Below are 26,483 nucleotides of genomic sequence, written 5' to 3' on the forward strand. Positions count from 1 at the left end.
AGGTGAAATCTTGACTTCTTTAGCTTCCCCATGCAATTTGTGGTGGTTAACACTTCATTTGTTTAGCTTCCTCATCACCTCATTAAACATTTCTAGTTAAAATTACAGCTTTGGAGGCTCAGAATCTGTCCAGCTCAGATCTACATCATTCTGATACTCATTTTATCAAACAATGCACTACCGTGTTCTTCAAATCAAGTTTCCTTTCCCAGTGAACTATGCTTTTTTATGCCTTCTTGCCAACAATTTTTGTTATCTTCGCATATTAACCCTTACTGCTTGAGGTCTTCACCTACGCTCATTGCCTCACGCTGTCACTGACTGCCCTGGCTGCTCTTCACCTCCCCTCGTTGTTTGATCCAAAGAATTTAGGTGTAGATGTGGAAGAGAACTGTCTTCATTCCATGTGGTGCAGGTCTTGAAAGTTGTTCTTCAAGCACCAGAAGAAATTAATCTGCTTTAGCATTTTCCCATCTATGTGGGTGTCAGTTTCTTACTCTCAAGCTAAATACTTAAATATGTAAATGTTATAAGATCTTTTGAAAACAGTACAGTGAGCCCACCACCAGAGATAGTAACTGCATCACAGGTGAGGCTCAGACCCTTACAAGAAATAATGCAAGTGGAGAATTACAAGAAGTTACTAAAGTAACTGGCAGAAAGTAGCAGAAAACAGTGAATAAGCTGATCCTACCACCTGGCAGGTGGAAGGTTATTGTGTAGCTGACTTAGCAGGATGGAAAATGTTTATTATTGTTTACAAAAATCACAGCCATTGTGATCTACAGAGACCCGAGTGCTAGTTGGGCTCATCTGCCTGGAGACAGAAGTCCTGCACTGATCCGATGGATTTCAGGGATGAAAAGGGTCCAAGTCCTCTGGAAGAAAGAGTGGTTTTCACTGAGTGCATTAAGATTTGACTGAACACCAGGTAAAGTCTAATATGAAAGTCTATATTTCACTGTGTAAGAGGCCAGGGTATCCAAATACGGCTGTAATTTTTCATTTATGCTTCATGCTTAATACATTCCTCACTGCTTCTAAGAAGGAAAAAGTCCCTCTCTCTTCCCCTGATTGATCTGTCAGTGACACAGGACTCCCTCTGACTTACCTTCATTTGTTGTTCTTGAACCCAAAGAGAATAGCAAATAATGTGTTGAAGAAATGAGGACTGTGCAAGTAGGCAGTTCCACCATCTACAATTGGAAACCGCTTCATCCTGGTAACTCACAATCTGTTTACAACACAAACCATTGTATGTTCCTTTCCTGGAAAGCACAGAGCACTATTCTTGCCTTGCAAGTTTAGGCAGATGACTGTTTTCAGCCCTGGCAACCAGGGGGCAGTTGCTGTATGTCCAGGGGGTAGGAGGGCTGACCTTCAACTAGCAACAGCTGGAGCAGAAGATATTTGTAAGAGAAAGGATTTTAAAGATGACAGCTTTGAAGATGGTAAACTACCTACACTTCAAGTTGCTGCCACATTAGGATTCCTCCTTCAGCCCTCAGATGCTTGTAGAAATCTGTGATAGCTTTTCATCCAGAGACTGCAAACTCAGGATGGAAGGACAAGAGGAATTCTCCAACCAGAAATCTTCTTTGGTATCTCTTTGGTGGCTTGACATGTTCTCAGGCACACAGCTCTCCTTCACTTGGTTGTAATTTGAAAGGATTTTACCTGCCCGACAGTGCATTAGCCACGTTTTACAGGGAGCGAGCAGAAGAATATGCTGGATTGAAGTGACTTCATCTGGAACACCTTTATGGTGTTCTAGTGGAACACCATAAAGTGGAATTGGAAGCAGTGAACTACTGCCCTTTGGGAATTACATCCCTTCTTTTCTCTCTTTTTTTCCCCTCATCCATTCTTTTCCCTTATCAAAGTCTACCCATTTTTCTTAAAATATTTTACACTTTCTACCTTGTAGTCCTCAGCTCTCACAGAATAAATCACAGCTCAAAGATCCATCTGTCCAGAAAACTCTTAGAATGCTATTAAGAAACAGGGATAAACACCTGCAAGTTCATATTCTCCAGAGCACTCTTCTTACGAAGCTTTTTGCACTGACCAGCACCGGGCAACCCTCAGAAATTAATCACAGACCTGAGTCCCCAGTCTCAACCCTGAGCTGAACAGCTTTTCCAACATACAAAGGAGCAGAGCAGGTTTTACAGGTCTTTAATTATCAGTGCTCACACAGGGACCATGAACACAAAGGTTCATATTTTTTAGCAGATCTAAGTCACGGTTTTCTTTCACGTATTCCCTTGTTACAATGAAGAGAGTAAGCTGTTAGCAGTGGACTGTGCACTTGTGTCCAGATTGAAGTTGCTCATTGACTTCAGTGCAGCTGTCAGCTTTTATGCCAACTAATGACCTCTCTGAGCTGGATTCAAAGTGACAGAATTTTAAGGAAATCTGTCATTATCCTGGCAAGGAATAAATCAGCTCAACCGACACTTCGCAACAGAGAAGCAAAAGCGTTGATTCAAATGTATTCTGCAAACACCCTCTCCTGGAGGCCCTGGGAACATCTCGGCTTCCCAAGCCTGAACACTGAACACATAAGACAGTTCCTGATCAAAACCTCCACTTCCAGAAGTTGAGCTGTGAATTTTCATCTGCTAAAATCTGAAATTCATGTGCTTCACTGTGAATAATTTTCTTTCATCTCTCTCTGCACCCCATAAATATTCCCTAGTTAGTTTTACTAGTTAGTTTTCAAAAACTCCTGCAGACAAGAAGGGAAAAAGCCCATGAACAGCTTTATACTGGTTTGTGGTTGGGATTTCTTTTATTACTAGTGTTTTATTTGTTTTATTCATTTTCCCCTGAAACTTTGCATAGCACTTCCAATTGGTTATATTTTCTCACTGGGCTATGGAAAATCTATTGGTGGCTGGGAAACCACCTAAATGTGTGAATTACATAAGGCAAGGTAAAATACTATTGCTTTATGTGTGAAAAACAGAAGTGTCATTGTAAAACAACACATTTCTAAAACTACAACAGTACTTCACCTAATGCTACCCTTCTCAATTAGCAACTGAAACTGAGCAGATTTTCAAGATTCTGCAGCAGTTGCCTGGCAGAGATCATGCTGGCAATTTTGCTGATACACAAGATGCCCGTTAAACACTGCACTTGGTGTTATACCAGGTAACCAGCATTGTTGTGGAAGTGAGCTATAAAACCTTTTGCACCATAGCTTTTCCTCAGAAGTTGTTGTAAAAGTTAGGTAAGTGTTTTAGCCATGTTCCTTCTTTCTATATCCTATTTAAATTAAAAGGTGGTGGTAAAAGCTAAATCCATGTTAGCTCTGTCACTGTGAGTGGTTACTGGCACTGCTCTCAGCTACATACTGGGTTGCCTTTTTCTCATTTCCCTCAAAAAAATAGTTCATGGAGTTGAATTTGGGCACTGAAGAGGCCAACAGAACAAATGATGAAATGATTCTCGTGAGTTGAGATCATGATTAAAAATAGAGTTCCCAAAGCATTTTTCCTCCAGTTCTATTTTGCAGAATGGTTCTGAACCAGACTAAGTGAGGCAGCTGCTGCACCCCATCAATCAGGTGCTGGGAAGGCATTTCCTAGATTTCAGTTACATCACTGCTTTTAGAAAATAGCCACAATTTCCTTTCTCAGTAGCTGCTCTGTTTAGATGTTCGTTGTCTCCTCACACAGAGGGCAATATTGTATTGCCTACTTTTGTGGACCTGAGACCGTAATTTTTCTGTACCTGGGGTTCTCACTGCAAAAATAAGTGGCAACTGAATGGGATGCAAACCTCAAAATGATACTAAACTAAACCAGGGCATTGAGGGGGGAAATGTCCTTGAGGCAAATAATTTGGTTTTGCGGCACTGGAAAGTCATACAAAAGTCAGAACCTGCTAGAAAGGCCTCAAAACCCCACAGTCCCACAGCCTGGAGTGTGCCAAGGTTAACTGCTGCATTTTCAGTTTTAAATCGCTACCAGCACTGGAGATTTCTGAGCCTGTTTCCTTTCAAGATGGCATCAAGGTGTTCTCACCAGATGACAGCATTCTGTGCAATGGCAATGCATTACATAAAATGGAATGTGGCAAGTTATGCAAAACCCCTGTCATTCAGGATCGTGTTTTCCTGTTTCTGCTGCTATGGTTTCATCACATTGGTGTTTATCACATTGGTATTTTCATGCATAATTGGCACCCCAAGCCATAGATGTATGCAGATGCCCAATTCATCTCAACATCTTCCCAAATAAAATTAGTTGTCCACTTCCCACTCAGCAGATGTTTTAACAACAGCAGACAGAAACCAAGGAGATCTGGAATTAAGGGGCCAAGCTGAGGGAACTGGTAGCTCAGTGTTTGCTTTCATCAGATGCACAAACATTATTTGTCTGGGAGCACCATGTTATGCCAGGCACAGAAGACTTTGAGAAGTCCCAAAGCTTGTCCTGGCACTGTCAGAGAAGTTGGATGTGCTGTAAAGTTCTTGTGTTTTCTTAAACACTGCATAGCCTCCCTGTCTCAGGGCTCAAGTGACCCAACAGCCATTTCACCTCCTCAGTGCTCAGCAGCATTATTTCCCTTTGTTTTCTTACACAGTGCAGGAAAACATTGCCTCTTGTTTGTTTCTTTACCCATGGTAAGTTTTCTTCAACAGTGAGACTTGTTCTTGGAAATGCTGGGCACAGTCTATGTGTCCTACAGTAGATACTGTCCTGAGAGGTTAGGAGGACAGCAGTGTTCACAAGGACACCAGTACCAGAAATCAAGGCTCTTTAGCCTTTCTCCTGCACCTTCATCCTCTACTTCCCAAGATTGCTGCCTTCACAGATGAAACATCTTCCTAAGCCATCTATCCCTGTCCTGGGCAGCAAGATCCTCTGGTCTTGGCATTCCACAGCCCTGAACCTGTGAAATCCAAGCACTCAATGTTCAAGACAAGTGCTCAGGCGCCTCTGGCTCCATGTCCCACCCATCTCTTGAGTCTTCCCCAAACACTAAACCAGATCCAAATGGGATATCACCATGTGCACCAACACAACTTCATGTGCAACACCTTCCTCACAGTAGAGTGTGCAGCGGGTTCTAAAACTTCAGAGTGCACCTAAAAATGGCCCTTCATGGTATACACCATTTCTTCAGGTATAAAACTCAGTTCACTGGTACAAAGTCCAGTATTTGAGATGCAAGATCAATACCGTTAGCTGCTGGAGCTGTCATCCTTTTTAGGAGAGCCACTAACCAGCAGCACTAAATAAGTTTTTAACCCTCTTAGCTTTTAACAAATAAAATATTAAAATACATTACCAGTTAATAGCTTTTAACATGGCTAGTTAATTGATATGTTCATATCCTTGCTGTTGGACTGCCCAGGCTGTGTTTCCCTGTTCAAGGTCACAGCCAACTGCAGTTGCCTGTTGTGGCCTTGCCAGATAACACTCAAAGGGCTGGTTGCTTGATAAACACTAATAGGTCTCTTCAGAAGAGAGATCCAGGGGAAATTTCTTCACCATAAGAGTTGTCAGGCGTTGGAAGAGGCTGCCCAGGTGTTGAGGACTAGATTTCTTCCTTTTTTACTTATAGATTTTTTCCCATAATTTGCTAGGAAACTAGCTACTGGATACTTATGGGTACTTAAGCAAAATAAAAGAAGTGGAAAAAGTTGGGAAAGGAGTGTAGGATGTGGCCACACTTTTTTTTTGCCTCTGGCGAGTTTCTTTGGGGTGAGGGGCGGGGGAGAGAGGGGCGGGGGACGGGGAAGATACCGTGAGTTTTGCGGGGGAGCAGGTAAAGGACGGGGCTGGGGGCAGCCGCTCTCTCTCGTGCTCGGCATCGGAAGGAGGAGGGTCAAGCTGTTGCTTACTGCGGGCAGAATTCACTGTCACCCCTGGAGCCCAGTCCTAGGGGTCTGCTGCCTTCTGCTCGTGTGCCCAGCAATCCTGAGCTGGCCTTTTCCTGCCCTGCTGGGAGCCAGGCCGCCGCTGTCCCGGCCCCGCCGCTTCTCCGGCCCTGCCCTGTGTCTCTGCTGCGCTGTAGCCCCGCACCCCCTGCCCTGGCGGGACATGCCCACAGCTCCAGCTGTCACCGAGGAGCTTCTGATACATCTCATCCACCAGCCCGGGATTTCTGCTCACTCCTGCCCTTCCGGCTTGGTGCTCCTCAGGCCTGCAGAGGCACGGGGATCAGACTGCCCCAGGGTTTTGTGAAGCAAAGCCTCTCCTCCATCCTTTCCCGTCTCGGCCGTGAAGGCCGTCACGAGGTTCCTGGTTTCTGTTTTGATGTTAATGCCATAGTTATTGTTGTTTGTTTGCCTTGTTACACATACTAGTAAAGAACTGGTATTCCTACCCTCATATCCTTGTCTGAGAGCCCCTTAATTTCAAAATTATGATAATTCAGAGGGAGGGAGTTTTCATTCTCCATTCCAAGGGAGGCTTCTGCCTTCCCCAGCAGACACCTGTCTTTCAAACTAGGACACCAGGGACGTGGTGAAGTCACGATCCCCAGAGGGGTTTAAAAGACCTATAGATGTGGTTCTTAGGGACATATTTTAGTGGTGGGCTTGGCAGTGTTGGGTTAGTGGTTGGGGTCTGATCTTTAGGGTCTTTTAAGGCTAAATGATTTTGTGATTCTATGATCTGATCATTAAAGAATTTAAATATCTTTATTTGACCTACTTCTATTTTGCAATATCTGTACCCATGAAAATCTTCACATCTTGTTCAATGAATTGTCAAGCCAGGACAATTGTGGTGATGATTTTCTTGGGATAGAGTGTGCATAAACCCCACTTCACTGTTACCTCAGAGCCTCTTTCCAGGTCTGAACAAGCCTTGTTCTTTCCATTTCTTAAGCCATAGATGTCTGATTTTGGAGGGACCTTGTAAGGCTAGCTAAGCCAAGAGACAAAAAAACTCATGTCTGGAGATAGATCTGCAGCTATTGCATTTATTTATTTTTAATTGTACTCAAGTCACCAGCAAACCTCCAGGTGTGCTGGATACAAAAAGTGTCAACATTCCCTAGTGCCCTTTGCCTGCTTTGTGGTGGTTATTCACCTCTGACACTGAGTGTTGAATGAAGAAACACAGTACATACACAGAAGCAGAGAATCCATGTAGTAGAAATTACTCCAATTTCAACAGCTATTTCTTTCAGTAAGCTGGTCTTTATATTTGCAGTTACTGGTATAAAAATAAGTAACTGCCTCCCCTGAATTACAAGTTTTAAAAAAATAAATACATAGAATTCATTCTTCAAATGCTGATTTTTCAGACCTTATGATTTCTCTGAAGCTCTAGACATTAACATTCCATTATTGGTTTATAGAGAACAGAAAGTATAGGACTTTCAAAACATAAGAAACATGAAAGAAAGAGAGCATAAGAAACAGAAAATATTAGAAAAAAAAAAAAAGACAACTAATAAGGCAAGATTCACAGCAAGACTATGGCATTTACCTGTCCTGTTAGGACACAGATATTTTTGGTTTCCATCTTGTCACATTATCTTCCCAGGAGAGGACCACAGAAGGTAAGAAAGCAGCAGTGACAAGTGATGAGTCTTTTTTTCATCCTGAAGTTTTTAATCTTCTGTTGAAGTAAGTAACCCTTAGCAGTCTTAGGAAATCATCAGTGAAGTGCTTTTGGCAGCATTTGGAACTGTCAGTACTCAGACCTGTAAGCAAACCTTTTGCTCCTGTGGATAAGCAGCAATAAGAAGAAAACAGAAGTCCTTGAAAGAAGTAGAAGATTAAAACAGCTGTTAACATTTATCCTTTGTAAGAGGAGCTGATCAAATACAGTGTTGCAGACACATAATGATGCTTAAGAAAAAGCAGAGAAATTAACCAGAAACAGGTACAGCACTAGATAAGGGATGGCTGAACAACTCCCTTATACAGACTTCCCAAGACTTCCCACCGGGCATATGGTGTTGCTAGAGACAAGATATTAAGGCAGATGGATTTCTGATCTAATAAACATTACAGTGTTGTCATCATTTGGGGTGAAATTTGACAGTATGTCCAACACAAAGCAAAGCGTGGAAAGTCCTCAGTAAAGAAAAATTAGGATAGAAAATTGCATGGAGGTGCAGTTTACTGGTTTTGTACCAGCCTTTCTCATACAGGCTTAAAAGTTTAGCCAAATGCAGATATTGGTGACAGTCTGAGTGAGAGATGCTTTCCAGTGAAGTCAGATTTTATCTGCAGATCAGATGTTGCACTGCAGTTGGCATCACTAGGTGGGCCACAAACTTCACAAGAAACACCCAAGTTGACTTAGGTGCCAGTGTGGTTCAGTGTTGGGTCTTAATGGGGCTTTCTGTCTCTTCACTGAAACTGCCAAGAAATAAAACCTAAAAAAAGTATTCCTGACTGTGGTGATGATCTTCTTGGGACAGAGGGTACATGAACTTCACTCCAAGTTCCTTCTTTAAGCAGGTCGTCTTCAATGTCTCAAGACTGAGGCTGGCAGCATTGTGCTGAAAGTCTCCATGATTTATTGTCACAGCCTGACTCCTGTTATTTATCTCTTCTGGCACTTGAATGCTGCTCCCACACTCCCAGGCAAGAACATTTCCCTCTGTGCCCACAGTCCTTCTGGCACAGCACTATGGCCAGCTCCAGATGGAGGCACACTCTATTTCTTGTCCCACAGCCATCTACACCAAAACACATAAAAAAGAAATATGCCAGGACTCCCTCCATACCACAGACTTGGAATTAGCTGCAGGTCTCATTCCTGGGTTGCAGCACAGGGACCAGATCTGCAGACCACAAGGTGGTAACCATATGCCTACGTTCATTTTCAATTTCAGGTAAAAATTACCAGGAATACAGAATGTTCGTAGCTTCCATTACATGAGAAATACCATCCAAAAGATTTTTTCCTGTTCCTTTTCAGACTAAACTGGGTGACAGTGAGTTTACATCCTATCTCTGCCATTCTTAAAAAAACTACAAACACTCTTTTATCCATGGGGTCATTGAAGAGAAGATTGGGAAAGGTCTTTTTATGGCTTTGTGCTGCCCTGCACTCTATTCTGCCTAGCTGATAATGCAAAGGCCAGATGGACTGTCAGAATGCTTCTTTTCTTGGTCTTTGTCAAGCAGGGCATGGCTGTGATGAGATAATCTTTGGAAGCTGCTGTGATGTCCATGAGCTTCCTGGGAACCCGATTCAGCATGACTGCTCCAGCCTTAGCTCTGTTTGGCTTCCTATGCTCTGAAAGCTTGGCATGTTAGAGGCTGGTGTGTTGCTGAAGGCTTTTTAATTAGCGTGGCTTGGCAGCACTTGGCCAGCTCAAGGAGGTGCTTGGCATAGTGGAAGATGGTGCTTGACTCCTCCATGGCAACTTGAGACTTTCGCCAGCAGTTTCTAAATGCTCCAAAGGAAGACAGAAACTTCAGAAAGTGGAGTCTGTGAGACCTGAACAGGGCTCCTTGGGGCTGCAGACTGTGGAGTCAGTTCAGAGAAGGGCAGGGGACAGAACTGCAAAAAGACTGTGTGTTTGTATCCATGATTGCAGCCTGGGCTGTACAGAAGGGAATTTTCCCTCCTCACTGCCAGGGGAGACTTTCGTGACCTTTCAGTCCTCAGTTTTATCTGTGAGGAATAGCAGTGAAGACTGTGATATGGTGTCTAGACTTCTAGAAATGAACTTGGGGTGCTACCCTTCAGCAGAAGGCTAAATTTCATACCTAAGGACAAAGTAAAACATTCTGCCAAAACAAATCTAGGCTGTGTGTCCTTTGCTGGGTACCCAGAGCCCCAGAAAGTGGATTGTAGCCAGCCCAGAGGCTGGCTATTCTCATAATAGTTCCTGAAACATTGTCTCTTCCAGAGACAAATAATCCAAACAAACACCTACATTTGGGTGTTCAGAGTGTTTCATGGGGATTATTTTCAACATTTGAAGAAAACCCTGAGAGTACACAGATAGGCTATTTAGTCACCTGTTAAGTCTTTCCAGGCTTTTCCTGGGGGTCAGGAAGCTGCCTGCAGGAAAACACATGAAGAGGCAGGTCCATGAATGCTGAAGATTTCTGAGGAACTGTTGTCACACTCGGGCTGAAATACCAGATGTGATGGAAGGCAAATGGCTCTGCTAATCCTCTCCTGTCCTCCCCTCAGCTCCACCACCCATCCCAAGGGTTCCGGTTCGGCACAGTGCGGGAGAGCAGTGCGGAGGACTACGTGAGGCAGAGCTTCCCTGAGATGCATGAGTACATGCGACGCTACAACGTCCCTGCCACCACCGATGGGGTGGCCTACCTGAAGTGAGCCCCTGCATGCAGCACCACACCTGTCCCCCTGGCCATTTGTAACGATCTGATTATTAAAATTGTTAAGAGAGATGCCCAGGTTAAGGTGAAAATGAGGCCAAAGTCAATAGTAGGGATTTTACTTAACAGTAAAATGTGAGAGAGAGAGAGAGAGAGAGAGAGAAAGAGAGAGGGGTGGTGGTAATGATGACGATGGTGGGGATAGAGAAAGAGAGTGACAGAGAGACAGTTGTAGTAGAAAATATCACCACTCCATGGATGCCATATCCCATTGATCGTCTCCTTCCCAATGCTGAGGGTCCCACAAAACACAGTAGTTCAATGGATTAATAGGCATGTAGGCCAGATGAGGATGCCCACCTGGGTGTGAGGGGGCCATCACGCGAGGGCTATGTATAAACTCCTGGCAAGTTTCTGAGCTTGGGAGCCCTTCATCAGGCAGTAAGAAACATTCAGAAAAAAACATCCAACCCAAGCAAAAGCTGCCAATGAGGTTCCTCAGTGTGCTGAGAGGAAAGAAGGTTCTCAGAAAGGAACCTTAATTTATCATTAAAATGAATTAAAAAAGCACCAGACTGGTAAAAAGTAATAAAAGTCTTGTTGCTTTAGGGAATCATGCTGTCAGTGTGCCTCAGAGACATTTGTGCCTAACAGTCTGGAGGTCACACAACTCTTCCAGGAAACAGGGGAGATGGTAATAAACCTGAAATAATTAATTCTTTTTATCTTAGAAGTTGCCTGGCAGATGGCCTGAGAACTTTTTGCCAGATGATTTTTCCTGTTGTTTCCTGTTTATATGTTTCTCCCCAGACCCATTCTTTTGATAACTAAGACAAATGGCAGTTCTTTGGGTCAAACTGGTGTCAGTGGATTGAAATCAATGAAGTAATTGCATCAGGAGAACACCCAGACTTGTAAGGGGACAGGAATGGAGGGTGCAGTCCTGGGACCAGATGAGAACAGGCACTGCAGCTGTTCTTTTGTATCATTATTTTATCCAAACATGCTGTTCAGAAATTATTATTTTAGTAAAATTCAGTCATTGTGTTCCTGAAGACAACACAAGGAAAAGATAAATTGGGTGAAGGAAATAATTTACCTCATATTCAAGGAAAAAGGAGGAGAAGTACCTTTTGAGTAAGTTATCCTTCTGTGGTTTTGCTCTATTATTCCCTAGTTTAACATCATGAAGAAACTAAGACAGCAATAGTATTTTAGCAATTTCTGGTCTTCTCCGCCAAAACCTTGTGCTCACTTTCAACTGAGTCAAGGTCCAAAATTTTACAGTGATTATTGTCTTTCGGAACAATAATATTTTGTGGGAGCAAAGTAAGTCCTAAACACACTGACTGCTTTTAATGCACAAAGTTTGCACTTCATGCACAATTCCCTCCTTCAAAATATAAATCAGTTTTAATTTTAAGTGCAAATGTGCAAATAGCAGTCCCTGGTCCCTGTTTTCACACAGTAATCTTCCAGAGAATTGCGTAGACAAATGTTCAGTGAGTGTCACTGAGTCTCAGACTGTGAAGTGTTTGTGTTTCTGACTTTGATGTTGAATACAGGCATGATCCAGAGAAACTTGATGCCTTCATCATGGATAAAGCACTCTTAGATTATGAAGTGTCAATAGATGCCGACTGCAAGCTCTTAACTGTGGGAAAACCCTTTGCCATTGAAGGTAATAACCAGTTTTGAAACTACTCTGTTTCTCATGTGCTGAATTTGCTTTGTTGTGCTGTAGTATTCTCAGTGAAAATACAGAGGTGGAACTGAGGACCCCTTGAGGATTATGACAAAATCCTCAGTGACTGAGCAGAGGAAAAGCTCCAGCCTTTTCTTGTAGTTTTTTTGAGATCTTGTATCACTTCTGTGACTTTTTTCAAGGTCAGGTTGGGTGGACCTTTGGGCAATTTGGTCTAGTGAAAGATCCCCCGTGGCAGGCATTGGAACAAAATGATCTTTTAAGGTCCCTTCCACCCAAACCGTGATGTGATTCTAAGATCTGTTGCCATGTTCTATATAAGAATTATTCCAAGTGCTCAGACAGTATGTCTCCTGACAGGTAGGAGGCAGAGTCCATATCCCTGTTCACCATGAAACAAAGAGGCCCCTGGAATGAGCGTTCTCTTCTGCAAGTTCACTTTGTTGACATGCGTTCAAAACTGAGTTCAAACACTTTCAAAACGCGGTTATGCAGTTCCACTCTCATCTGAAGCAGACAAATACTCTTCCCATTTTAAAGGTCAGCTCAAGATTCCTAATGAGTCTGTAGTTAATTGAGAAGGGAGCCTGCCCTGGTGCTTGGCCTCCTGCAGCCTCGAGACATTAGCAAGGACAGCTCAGAAGGCAGCCTGGAAGCAAGGCTGGTGTGAAGCTGCTTCCTGTGGGAAACACTAAAAGTAAAAAGGATTTTTAGGAGCTGAAAAAGCAGGCCCCAAACAGAAAAAGCTGAGAACTCAGAATCTGCTGCAACTGAAAAGTTTGAAACTAGAAAAGATACAGTAGTATAGCAAATAAGGACATGGGAAGCAAAGGCTGAGTTTCTAGGTTTGGCTTGAATAAATCTTAACACTGCAGAAAATACATGCCTGACAAGATAGTAGAAGGTCTTAAGCTTAATAAGGGTGTTGTGTATTGTTAACAGAAAAGCATACGAGTGAGCATTGTTTGAATCAGGTGTACATGTGCTATAATTGATTGGCTAAAACAACTGTCTGTAAGCTTTAGCAGTATACTATTGGCTGAAAAACTTTTAAGATGCTCTGTAACAAAGAAATCATTGGCTGCTGCTGTCAGGCTGTGAGCTGTTGCTTTTTCCCAACTGTCTCTACCCCTGTGGAGACTGATATTTCATTTAAGATTGAGAACAGCTACCCCAGCAGTCCCGTCCCATTTGTGCCTGAAGACCCAACACAATTTCCAGCATGGATGAGCACATGGGCAGCAGACTTTAGAAACCACTTTTGTGATAGATGGCCAGTGGAAAGGAAGGAAAGTGCTTCCACTTTCTTTCTTCCCCTCCAAGGGCAATTGCTCCAGCTGCTCCCATCACACAGTAAATCGACCTCCTTCAGAAACCTGATAAATCCCTTTCAGAGAGGTTAGTTCTGCTGAAATAAAACCAGAAGCTTCCACAACTTCAAATCAAGTAGATTAGATTTCAATATAGAAAAAGAAACAAACAGATAGACCCCGAACCAAATGATTTTGGATGAATGAACTTCATATCACCCAACTGCAAAAAAAGTATGCTGAAAATGTGATATTTATGAGTCCTAGCTGTGCCAACTCTGAAACAAACCTTTTGACGAGGGCAAATTTATTCTGGTGGAATTACACAATGTAAAAAACTCAGCAGCAAGGGAGATATTGCATTGTAGGAACATTTATCACCTCATCACTCACTGAAAAGTGAGGCCCTGTCCTGGGAAATTCAGCACTTGTCTGTTTGTGAGGGTTTTTTTCTTCCTGTGCTGTTGTGGAGTTTTTTTAAGGAGACAGTCTGAAATTCTGAATTCTGAACTGAAAAACAAAAATCCACAGTGGACTAGAAATTAATCTCTGTGGGGACTGGCATGCAACTGCATGTCTTCGAGGGATCAATTGTATTTGCTTAGAGTTTCTAAAGTCAAACCCCAGATTCTGCAAATAGAAATACCACATTTAAAGTTACTGAATTCATTTTCACTTGCACAAAGTCCTTTACCAGCACTTTAACATGGTGAAAGACAAAACAGTGGCTAAAAACTGCATTTATTAGTATCTGAAAGTCCCTGTCAGAGCCAGAGCAGAAGTGCACAAACTGAAGCATAACCCCAGGGCTTTAAATTGCTGTATGATAACAATGAAGATTGCTCCATATATTTACATGCATACAGCTCCTCATCAGAATATGCGTAGGGAGAAAATGTCACATCTGACCCCACAGTCACATCCACTGCTCTAACAATACAAGGGGACCACAGTATGGTTTATGTGACATTGATATCCTTTTGCATTGCTGAAAGGATCCATGGCAAGGGCATGAAAAGGTCTTGTGTTTTTAGAGAAAAGATTTATTCATCCATTGCCTCCATTTTAACTTTTTGAACCTCCTGTTTTACATATTTCATGTGTGGCTGTAATAATTTTGAATTTGCTTATTCTGTTTATATTGGATTATATTGGGTGACTTTATTTTGCACAAAAAGAGGTCTTGTCTCAGCATTCTCAGGCCACAGTAAGCCAGGTTTGAGTTGACTGGCTAAAAACAGAGTGCCATCTTGCTCTTCCATCCTGAAATGAACAAACATGAGCAAAAAACTGAGCAAGAAAGAGAGAGATGATTGTACTGTTTTCCCTTCTAGGATATGGCATTGGTCTTCCCCCCAACTCTCTGCTCACCTCAAATATCTCTGACCTGATCAGCCAGTACAAATCCCATGGCTTCATGGATGTTCTGCATGACAAGTGGTACAAGGTTGTTCCCTGTGGGAAACGAAGCTTTGCCGTCACGGAGGTAAGCGATGAACTCGGGTCACCTAATTGAGGCTTTGTGCAAGCTGACAATTATTTCCCCTCATTCTTAATGACATGCCCACATGGCAGGGATGGGTGGCAGCTGAAGGGCATAAGGAGACTTCCAAGGCATGAGCTGCTGACCTGGGCAGCAGTCAGATCGGAGCAGGAGGAGAGGATCAGTGGGACTGCACTGCTGAGTGAGACACCAGAGAGCTCCTCCCGAGACAAGCAGGGCATGAAAAGGGCAATAAAAATCCTGATGTGTCACAGTGCATAGCAAACCTGTCTGATTCCACTCAATTGTGTATGTATCACCATCCACAGAGAGAGGGGGAGCTCAGGACATCCTGAATGTTTAATACACCCTAACCACTTCCCAACATGGGTGGCAGCTACCTGTGCCAAATACAGGATTTCAGGCTTGCAATGGTCTGCTAAGATACCATGCCAAGAAGAAAGGGGAAGTAGATCTCACTTCTGTGTAGATCTATGAGAAAAGGAAGTAAATCTTCATAAATGTACATCCAGGTACCAAATCAGATGAGTCATGCCAGCACATGGCAGCTGAAGAGGTAGGCCATTATTTATGAGAAAAAGATGACTCTTACCAGAATTGCAGTTTTTCCTCAAGTTCCCCAGACTGTCAAGTGCAAAAATAAGATAAAGTATTGAGGAATCAAAAGCACCAGCAATGTGTGAAGCTTATAGCATACTCTTTTTTGCTCAAGGTCTTCCAGGAGAGATAGGTTATGTATTCTCATGGATACAAAACATTTAGAACTCTGCTATCTCCTTCTCACAGTGTTCAGCCAAATGCCAAACACATACTCAGTGCTCCCCGAGGAAGTGGCAACATTCTCCTATCAAAGAGAAGATCAATTTCCTGGACTCTGACTACCACTTTTCAATGGTTACCTGCAAACCTCTGGCTGCTGACTAAATCATTAGAAAGTTAGCATTTTTTTAGATATACAACAAAGCAAATCTTTATTTGGAATTTTTAATATAAATTTGTTGGGGTATTTCTGTATGTCTTACTACATTTTTTACTTTTTCATTATGGTTGTGTCAATAGGAAATAAATTATATTTAAACATCACACATTCATAGAAGAAAATTCAATTTATTTTTATCCAACTTACTCATTTTTTCTTTCCTTTTTTATGTGATTAATTCAATACAAGAAAGCCAACTTAAACAGAAGTATGTATTCACTGCTTTTTTTGATTTAGCTTATCTGAAGATTGTATTATCATCTAAAAAGGGAATTGTCTTTTTAAAATAGCACTTCCTTCAATAACTTCATGTAACTCTACATTTTAACAAGTCTTTTGAATTAAATCTCAGCAAAATTACAAGGCAGTATTGGTATAAATTACCTCAAAGTTGCTTATAACTCAAAACTCTTACAGCAGAGAAAACTTGCCTTCCTAATAGCTCCCTAGTGCTATGACAGAAGGAGTTTCCTCTGATCGTGTCTTACCTCACAAAATTCATCTGGGGCTGTATGCTCTCTATTCTTAGTCGTAGAATAAATTCAATTTTAAGTACAATTTTAATGAGTACTGGTTTTCTCCCAGAACATATGGTTGCTTCTTTAAGTCTGTAGAGTGAGGTGCTTAGATTCCTGGGAGGTGCATGAGAGGATCCACTGGGCTGCAGGAATAAAGTATTAGAACCTGAGTAATACTATAAAAATTGTAAATAGATGTACATATATGGGAGCCCTTGCTGAAAATGTTACCAATAGAGGTGCATGATCAACAAGATTCCTTAAGGCCTAGCAACAAAGGGAGAGGAGGTGGGACAAAAATCTGCTCCAGTCTGAAAAGAAAATTCAGATTTTGCCCTGTGAATAGTTCCATGCAATTCTTTTTTTTTTTTTTCTTCTTTTTTTTTCCCTCTTTTTTTTTCCCCCACTATTGAATCCATTTTAACCACAGGATTTTAAGGGAGGTCTTAAGCATGGCATCACAGCTGGAGGACATGTTGTGCTTTAACGTAATTTGGTCTTTTGCATATAACCTCCATCTGAAGTCCAGAAGGAAGGGCAGGTGTAGCTGGTCACAGGTTGGTTGTCTGACCATAGTCCTTACTCAATCTTCAGTTGCACTAATTCGACATACACAACTGAGATTTTTGTTCAGAAACTAAAGTCCATCAAGTTGGTTCAGGTGTCTGAACTGAAAAACTCAGTTCATGAAGTCCAACAAGGCCAAGTGCAAGATCCTGCACCTGGGTTGGGGCAATGCCAAGCACAGATACAGGCAGGGCACAAATACAGAATGGATTAAGGGGAGAAGGATTTGGAGCTTTGGTGGATTAGAAGCTCAGGATGACCTGCAATGTGCTCTGGCAGCCCAGATAGCCAAAGATGTCCTGGGCTGCATCAGCAAAAGTGTGGTCAGCGGGTTGAGGGAGGTGATTGTGCACCTCTGCTCATTCTGGGGAGACCCCACCTGCAGAGCTGCATCCAGCTCCAGGATCCTCAACAAAAGAAGGATGTGGCACTGTTGGAGGAAATCCAGAGGAGACTACAAAGGTGATCAGAGGGCCTCTCTGCTCTGGAGTCAGGCTGGGAGAGCTGAGGGTGTTCACCTGAAGAAGAGGAGACTCCAGGGAGACCTTAGAGCCCTTTCCAGTTCCTAACTGGGATCCAAGAGAGCTGGAGAGGGCCTTGGACAAGGGGTGGAGTGACAAGATAAGGGGGAATGGCTTAAACTGAAAGAGGTAGATTTAGGTGAGATAGAAGGAAGAATTTAAACATTTAGGTGATGAGGCCCTGACAGAGGTTGCCTAGGGAAGTTGTGGTTGCCCCACCCCTGGAAATGTCCAGGGCTGGGTGGGACAGGGCTTGGAGAAATCTGGTCAGGTGGTTAGCATCTCTGCCCATGGCAGGGCATTGAAACTAGATGGTCTATAAGGTCTCTTCAAAACCACACTATTCTAGGATTCTGTGAATCTAAAAAGTCACTCAAGGGTCCTTTACGCAATCAGAAATTGAGCAGAAGCAGACAACCACTTGCAAGTCTGTGCCATTTGTGGGGTAAGCTCTGCTATGTCCAGATCTTCATTTTCCTGAGTTGCCTCACTTTTAATGTGTCTCCCACATGCATCCCCTCTTTTTCATCCATTTCTGTTGGCCAAGAACTTGAAGGTTTTAGAACATGTGATTTCTTAGTTGGGAAAAATTTATTTAACTTAACAGCCAAGCAGCAAACACTCTCCAAAGCACAGTGTTACAGCAAGAATCATTGGAATTAGTCTGGGACTTAGCTTTATGTTGGTTTGTACCATTTACTCCTGTACAGCCCAGAAATCTCTGTAACTTAACTCCCTGCACTCAGTCACTATAGTATTTTACAGATTCACTGTAAGTGTGGACAATGTTCAACACCGAAGCAGATGATTCATTTTTTTTTTTTAAGTCTCAGCTTCTCAGCGGGTAGTCATTCACATGGATTACATACCAAAGTGAGACCCAGTAATTGCCTTTTGACAGAGCGAGTAAGGCTTTGTATTCTTCTATGTCTTTTTGATAAATTTGGTCTGTGACACGCTGCACCTGTTGACCAAGAGTAATGACCCCAAAATGGGAATATATGTAGGTGAAATACTGATCACCATAGCCTTTAAATTGGTGGGATATCCATTATCCATTTTTGTTATTACTTCTTCAGCTGTACCTGATTCTTACCCACCTGCCACTCCTGCCCACTGAAGTTAATTTTTCTACAGATTTGAGATCCATCTTCCTACTCATCATTTTTTAACTGACCTTACACTGGGGAATTATATTTCCTGTGGCAGAACTCACTGCTGGCTCTTCCCATCTCTCTCTATCTGGCAGTGGGTGAGCACTTTGCTCATTCTAAATTGCATTTCAAAACAAAATTGTCCTAGAAAGAAATGATTCAGCCTGGGGCTGGAAGGTTTACAGTGACTCTTCAAGCTGGGAAACAATAAAGGTGGTTTAAAAGTCAGAAGTGCTTGACTCTGCTGTTTTGCATGAACCACTCCAGCAAAATCACTTATCCAAGGAATCTTACCCTGGTGAGTACCCACTGGATCATTTATGAGGGTTGCAGCTATCTCAGGCTTGGAAGGAGCACTGCACTGAATTGCACTTTACCCTCTCCACTGCTGGCAGTTGTGGGTGGCAGTGGCTATTCTTGGTGAGTGCTAGCTTCTGGCAATATTGCTTTTGTCCTCTGGGTTTAAAATTATCATATTCTAGTTTCAAAGGAATGCCTTTGTGGCAAAATTGATGAGTTCCCTACTTAGGGTGAAATATGGTGCAGGGGGATGAGGGGTTGACGGTTATATTTGCACATCATATCTGGACATAATCAATGTAATTTGTTTTTGTTTTGCATACAAAAAAGTACACTCAGCCCTTTCTCTACCCTACTATTACTCTCACTGATGCCTCTTCAGAAGGAGCCAGCTCTTGGGACTTGCCCTTCCATTCCATTATCTCCACCCAAGCTCAGAAGAGACTGCAGAGAGAAGGTTTTTACAAAGAGGGTGGAAAATCACTAGCAGATGTTTCCCAAAGGGGTGGTTGATACCCCATTCCTGAAAGTGTTCAACCATCCCTGAAAGCATCTAAGGCTCTGAGCAAGCTGTTCTAATTGAATGCCCCTGCTCATTGTGGGGCAGATGGACCAGATGGCCTTGGAAGATCCCTTTCAACTCAAACCAGTCTGTGATTCTGGGATTTTTGGGAACCAAAAGCTTTGCAATATTCTGCTTCTGGCAACAAAGCAGCTCTGGACCTCAGCCAGCAGGGCAGCAGGCAGGGGTATCCCTGAAAGGCAAAATGCCTGCAGTCAGTGGGTTTGGCTGCTCAGGCCAGGCAGTGATAACCAGGGCAGGGTTTATCAAGACAGTACAAAAAGAAAAGCCCTTCCTGGTCCATGCTTTGGGAAAAGCTAACTAAATGTACACACTCTTTCATATCTTTTTAGCTACCTTTAAAAAAATGTTACTGTTGAAACTGTAACTTCTATTTTACTTGAAAGGCTTATATATTCTCCCTTTTATATTCACAATGGTTACAGGACAGCTGGAACTCTAGAACTTAGACTGATTTCCACACTGACTGGCAGTTCGGTCAGATAACAACAAACACATGGAATAAAAAATTATGTATTGCCACATGCCATTATCCCAGCCATTAATATCAAGAATTTGCTGATGCTTCACACAAATGGTATCTAACCTGACATTTAAAATAACAATATATGAAAGCACATAAACCCTGGCAGCTCAGACTGACCCTGTTGCTGCAGTCCCACTACTTTCCATGGCGGTGATGCTGGGAAAGGCACAGTGCCATGAACCTCCTCAAAGTGCCCGAGGGACAGTGCTAACAGTGGGGATTGGTCCTTGACCACAGCCTCCCATCTGATCCAGACCGGCTATATAGCAAAAATAAAATCCTTTCATCTTATATTCATGGAATATTTTAGGTTGGCAAAGACCTCTACAATCAGTGAATCCAACCATTAACGCAGCACTGCCAAGTCCACCACTAAATAGTGTCCATAAATTCCAGAGGTGTCAGTCTTTTAAATCCCTTCAGGGATGGTGACTAATCCTCTTTTCACCCCCCATCAGTGGTGGGGTCTGTGGATGGGTTTTCTCTCAGGTTTCTGAAGGAATTTGCTCAAGCTCATCATGTCTTCTGCCTGAATTGATGATTTTTGGCCTCAGCATCACCCAAAAGGCACAGCCAGACAGTGCCTCATTCATCTTGCCGTGTTTTCACCCAGCTGTCATCCAGAAAATTGTGCCTTTCTGCCCCCCTTTTTCCTAGTCCTCTTAAAGGTCAACCAATAGTTTCCTTTTTTGTTACACCTATCACCTGACAACTCAACAGTGACTTTTCCAACCTTGAAGCTCTGGTTTATGTTTGTCCCTGGTGCAGTGCAGGTGTCAAGGGAAGGCCATGCACATACTTCCAAAAAGGAAACAAACTGCCCTGTGCTCATAAATAGCAGCTGCCCATCAGTCACCTTTCACAGCACCTTGTTGCCAGAGCATGAAAAACAAACACAAAGAACAGGGGAATAAAGGTTCTCATGTACCAAGACTATTTTCTCAGTCTGCACGTATGCTGTCTGGGGAGGAGACATGGCCCCTGCCCAGAGGAAGATTTGGGAATGTTACCAAAAAGGGTCTCACAGGGTGTCAGGTGTTGCATTGTAAAGGAATCATCTCAGTTTGGGGAGAGACAGTGGGTTCTGGCCTTGCTCTGTGGAAAAAAGTACTTTGCACAACTGTCCTGCAGAAAGGAGTGATTGAGTATTGACTCTGTCAGCAGAGTCAGGAGGAGATGTCTCCTGCAAATGAGTAAAAGATTTAGATTCATCCATTGAAACTGCAAACAAACAAAAGAAAAAGGTGACTATCTGAAGAGGTACTGACAGGGCTTGGAAAATTGATGAGTAGAAAATAAAACATTCATTACAAAACTGTTTTTCCAGCTCTGTGCAAAAGTCCTCACAACAAACAGGGAAGGGAACTTGTCTTGGCAATGTGAAACAATATTTGCAGTGTCTTGAAATTTGTCAACTGAAACCCTAAAGCCATGGTCACCTGCCTTTGCTAAGTGTTATAAATGATCAGAGCCAATTTCCAAAATCAAAGCTTTATTTAACAAATTTGAAAATCAATTTCGGGAAACGCCACGATAAATCAGGACAACATCGATCGAATGTTGGGTGGACAATCCAGGAGCAGCAAAGGGTGCTTCTCCGGAGTACTGCCCACAAATTCAGGGTCTCAGGGGAGGTGTTTTAGACCATTTTTCTACCCTGAGGCGAAAACAAGACGGTAACAAAGAACCCGAAGAACATGACATCATGTACATAACATAATCATTGAAATGCCTGGTGTCCGCAAGGGATATCTGAAAGAGTTTCCTGAGAAATTGAAAAGACGTCTGAATGAAAAGTCTCCGAATCTTCTGTCAGAAGGTTTCTGCCGCCCTCTGCCCAGACTGGTATCGTATCTCCTGATGAACTGTGAAGATGTGGTCGGCCCATGATTAATGGGCCGTTTCCCGGTTATCTCTCTGGCAGATGTCGAGGTAACACCTTTGGACTGTGAAAAGACTGTGGTATGCAAAAAGATGCCCTGAAACTGTTTCCAGGAATTCAGGGGTTTTTACATTCCACTGCAAAGTTTTAATACACACGATTTTAATCCACGAATTTAATACTATGTATCTATTACACTAAGGATTATCCTCCTGAAGAGATTAAATATTTTTTATTTTTAAGCTGCCACTTCTTTGAGAGCACAGAAAGCCCTAAGAATGAAAATCAAGTGTAAAAATAAGTCTCTCTGCAGCTACAAGAAATGCCACAATATGGAGAGGGGGACATATTTTAATACCTCTTAGCTGACAAAAACATCAGCATCAGTAGGATTTTGCAAGCCTACTGAGATGTGTAAACGAGTTTAGAATTCTGCCCTTCACATCCATTTATCCCTACTAATTCCTTCTCAGCACAGCTGCTGCAAAACTTAATGTCCAAGCATCAGCAAACCTTTTTTAAATCCTTACAGGGAAAATGCAATCAAGAAAATACAGCTTATTAATATAGTTATCACACACATGATACCCATTTTTAGTGTTTGAGTTCTGCAGTGTGTAGCACCAATATCTGTGCTGTGCTGCCAACCTGCAGATTATTCACGAGGATCTTTACCAGCTTCTAATTAGTCAGTATTAGACCACAGGAGTATTTGATGACTTACTCAGTGCAGCCAGGGAGAGTAAAGCATTTATAGTTTCCTGTAGTAGGGAGTAAAACAGGAGTTCTTCCTATGAAAACAAATGCTGAAATCACTAAGTGCTGTTTTTGTCTCTGCTCCCTGCTCCAAAGTGAATACAAATGTCAGACTGTCTTCTCTGCATCCCTTTGCTTCTATTCTGGGTTTTTAAAAAAAAAAGGTATATAACTACAGTGGAAACAATAGGAAGTATTTAGGCAGCCATTGCTTATATGGGTTGATAAATTGGAAAAGTTTCTCCAAGAATGTATATATTAAAAAAGCACATACCTTCTCTTGTATTTGTTGGTGTCCTGAAAATGCCAATTTCCCAATTCACCAGTGGGAAACAACTTGGAGACTGCTGCAACTGTCATGCTTAGCACCCATTAGCAGTAGTTATCACAGGATTGACTACACTGCTCATTGCTGCAGAACATGGAGAACATTAAATGGCAGTAACTCAGTTAATTCTCCTAAAATGCAGGGAGCTACCTCCTGGATTTATGATTACAAACTTGGAGCAAGGACTGTATTTTTATCCAGGCTTAATACAGAATACACCACATGGTGGACTTTTATTCCTAATAAATAAATAAATAAGGAAACAAAAATAAGGTATCGCAGTAGAGAAATCCATCAGTTTGTTTTCTGTTGCTAGCACGCTCCCAGCCCACACATCCAATCCCCTGGCCCCTACCCCTTGAGCAGAGAGGAAGGCAGTGCTGCAGAGAAGTATTTTTTTTTCTGCTCTTTCCACATATATTCTATGTATGCACCTAAAAATACATAAAAGAGGAACAAAATAAGTATTAGGGCTTGCTCCTCTAATCAGCATGAAGTAATGAAAATGAGAGGTGCCTCTATTAAATGGTTTCCTTTATTATTGAACATGTGTGTCTCAACAGTAATCGTGGACAGCTGATAAATAGCCATTTTACAATGGCTTGTGAATGTGCTGATACTGCTATGTAAAATCACTCCATAAACTCCACAGTGTTTAATTATTTCTCTCCTACCATGTTTTCCCCCTTAATTTAGTCTAAAAAAATTCCTTCTACTGTGCAGCCTTTAGGCAGCTCTTCCAATGCATTATCTTCTTTATTGCGAGATGAAATATTATTGATGCTTTGTTTTGGTGCTTCCCTTTCCTAGGAAAAGATGTCATGTTTGGGACAATTTTAAAATCCATCCATTACAGGGGAAAAACTCATCTGGGATGACAGTGCCTGGAATTTCTTTCACCTGCATTCAGGGAAGGTAGAAAACAATTCTGCAGAGCTGACAGGACAGGGAGCCAGACCCTCATAAACATAAATCAGAGAGGCTTTGCTGAAGACGAGGGGGTTATTTTTCATGTAAGGAGCTGGCAACATGTACTCTCTGCAGCATTGCTGGAGTGGCATCAAACACTGACCCCAGGCTGGAAAAGATATCCCAGCATGCAGGAACACCCACTGCAATAGGGCTTTTTATTATTGCTTTGAGTGGCTAGAGTTTTATGATATTACATTAAACTTAAGTTTCCATGGCAAGAACCACCCACAGGCTGTTATTCTCTGTGACATCCAACAGCTGGAGCCTGGGAGCAGCACTAGATAAGTGTGTTCATCAGATGACTGAGCAAATGCATTCCCTTTTAATTATTGTTCTGTTTGTTCTTATGTTTACTGTTAGCTCTCCATCTCTAAGTAAGTTGTTGCATACTTGCCTTTGAACACCCTTTCTGGGAAGGGAGTGATTTGCATTAGAGCTTCCTGGAGAACTGGCAAACCACCTTTAAGCAGTACATTCAGGTATTTGGGATAGCAGGTTTTTTGCTTCTTACAGACCTGCCAAATCCAAACATGGGCCATACTGAGGTCTTAGCTCTCAGACCTCTGAGAAAAAGATTAGACATGGAACCTCATTCTGATTTTATCCTATCTGGGATAAAAATTGGACTTCACTGACTAACTTAAAGATTGCCCAAGTTAAAAGAAACAGGTAACACAGACCTACAGTCAAATACTTCGGTTCTTGAGGAATGTAAAGCATTACCACCTGTAATCTTTGTGTAACCCTCCTGTGCCCCTAACTGGGAGGACAAACTATGGGACAGCAGATTCTTGTCAATAAGAAATTGTGATGTGGAGAGGCAAGTTTTGCTTTAAGGTTGAACTGATGCGGTCTCCATATCAAAAAACCCTTGCGCCAAAACTCTGACACACTTCTACCCCAGAGCAGAGCCACTTTGCTGTGGTTTTTTTATGGTTTCCAGGCTGCAGTAAGTTTCTTTAGAAATTGCTTTTACACCTCCACTATACCCTTCAACACTCTTGAAGTGTTTATTCACTGGTAAAAAAGTTCTCATCCCAAAAGTTCTGCTCACTGTGCTTTGGGACAAGGAGGTTGATTTTGGCAGAGGATTCCCAAAACAAGGGTTTATTGCCAGTGACAGCATGGGAAAGTTCTCACTCCGCTAGATTGATGAAGCTTCCTTCTTGTAAAAAACCTGTGATATGGTATTTCATACCATTGTGTTCTAAAGAACAGAAATCAAGCATGCAAACTAGAAATGAAATATGCAAAGCAGAAGACAGAAATACAGCTCACAGTTGTCCAATAAAAGCACACAAGGGGATTTCCAAGCCCTCAGCTTCAGTGGACTCATCAGTTACCAACGCCGTGGCTTAAAATGACCTTAGAACAAGACTTCACAGATATTCTGTGATGTATCTTTTGATACATCTAATTCCAGTTTCTTTTTCCAGCTTGTGTAAGTAGTCATAATAAAGCACAATCCCCACCTCCATCCACAGATCAAATGAACACAAGGAACACAACAGGTCCAAGGTAGCAGCACTGCAGGTGACACATAACCCTACCCAAACTCTGCTCCTTCTTTTTTCATTTACTTGGGGAATAACAGTGCTTAATAGAAAGACACAACTGGAATTTGTATTCCTGGAAATATTTCCGTAGTAATTTGTGGGCAGTAATTTTTCACAAGAGATTTTAGTTATTGGTGGAGGCCTGAGAATATAGGTAATACATGCATACCTCACCCACACATTGCAGTGCAAGTGTCTGTGGTACAGATTTCTGCTCTACACAGTTTCTTAGTGTTCAAACATTATTAATGCCAATAAGAAAAATTAATTAAAGGCTTCCTACACTACATGAAAAGGGTGGGTTGGCCGAAAAAGGTGGGAGTATTCCTGTTTTCCATAGTTGCAGTAAGAGTTCCTAACACAATTTCAGTCCTGTTAATGTAGGGATTGGAGGAGTGCCATGTTTGTGCTATATATTTCATATTTTCTTCATCACTCACCATCAAGGGTAAAGCACAAAAAGGGAAAGTTAACGATCAATTCCCAGAAAATATGAACATTAGCTCCCTGCTGATGAAGGACTTCCTTTACAGTTCATTGACATTCTATGAAGCAGTACTTGCTTTTACAAATGCAAAAACACTGCAAACAGTGGATTCTTGTGCATGTTTAATACTCCACCTCATTAGGGGAATGGCACCAAATTCTCTGGTGTTTGGCTGATTCTCTTCCCATGACAGATCCTTTGCTCTGACTGAACACCAAGCAGCACAGAGTGGCTTTGCTGTGAATTGTATCCAGACTGTTCTGCATTATTTCACCAAGGTGTATTCAGTCAGACCACATTTCCACATGAGAAAACAAAGTATCTGCTTCAGCACACTAACCGTCTCCTGCATCAACTTTCCCTTTTGATTTTATTCATAGACACTGCAGATGGGGATAAAGCATTTCTCAGGGCTCTTCGTGATGTTGTGCATTGGCTTTGGTTTGTCTATTCTCACCACCATTGGGGAACACATCACGTACAGACTGGTCCTGCCACGAATCAAGAAGAAATCCAAGATGAAGTACTGGCTCCATACCAGTCAGGTACA

At 42.3% G+C, this 26,483-nt stretch overlaps 1 protein-coding gene and 1 long non-coding RNA gene across 2 annotated transcripts in view; one reads left to right on the plus strand and one right to left on the minus strand.

Annotated features, from left to right (window-relative positions):
* Nucleotides 1–26,483, plus strand: part of GRIN3A (glutamate ionotropic receptor NMDA type subunit 3A) — a 71,387-nt gene that overhangs the window by 39,118 nt on the left and 5,786 nt on the right. Inside the window, 4 exon segments of the mRNA XM_066181908.1 lie at nucleotides 10,134–10,279; nucleotides 11,851–11,966; nucleotides 14,635–14,786; nucleotides 26,314–26,478. Of these exon segments, the coding sequence (XP_066038005.1) occupies nucleotides 10,134–10,279; nucleotides 11,851–11,966; nucleotides 14,635–14,786; nucleotides 26,314–26,478 (579 nt within the window).
* On the minus strand, nucleotides 21,412–23,402 carry LOC136288567 (uncharacterized). Its single transcript, XR_010720538.1, has 4 exons — nucleotides 23,274–23,402; nucleotides 22,865–23,002; nucleotides 22,559–22,625; nucleotides 21,412–21,909 (listed from the first exon to the last, which is right to left on the minus strand). It is a non-coding gene; the product is annotated as an uncharacterized lncRNA (long non-coding RNA).

This window comes from Chamaea fasciata, unplaced genomic scaffold (genome assembly GCF_029207755.1).
Source record: "Chamaea fasciata isolate MVZ Bird 193981 ecotype frontalis unplaced genomic scaffold, bChaFas1.0.hap1 SCAF_4, whole genome shotgun sequence".
NCBI lineage: Eukaryota > Metazoa > Chordata > Aves > Passeriformes > Sylviidae > Chamaea > Chamaea fasciata.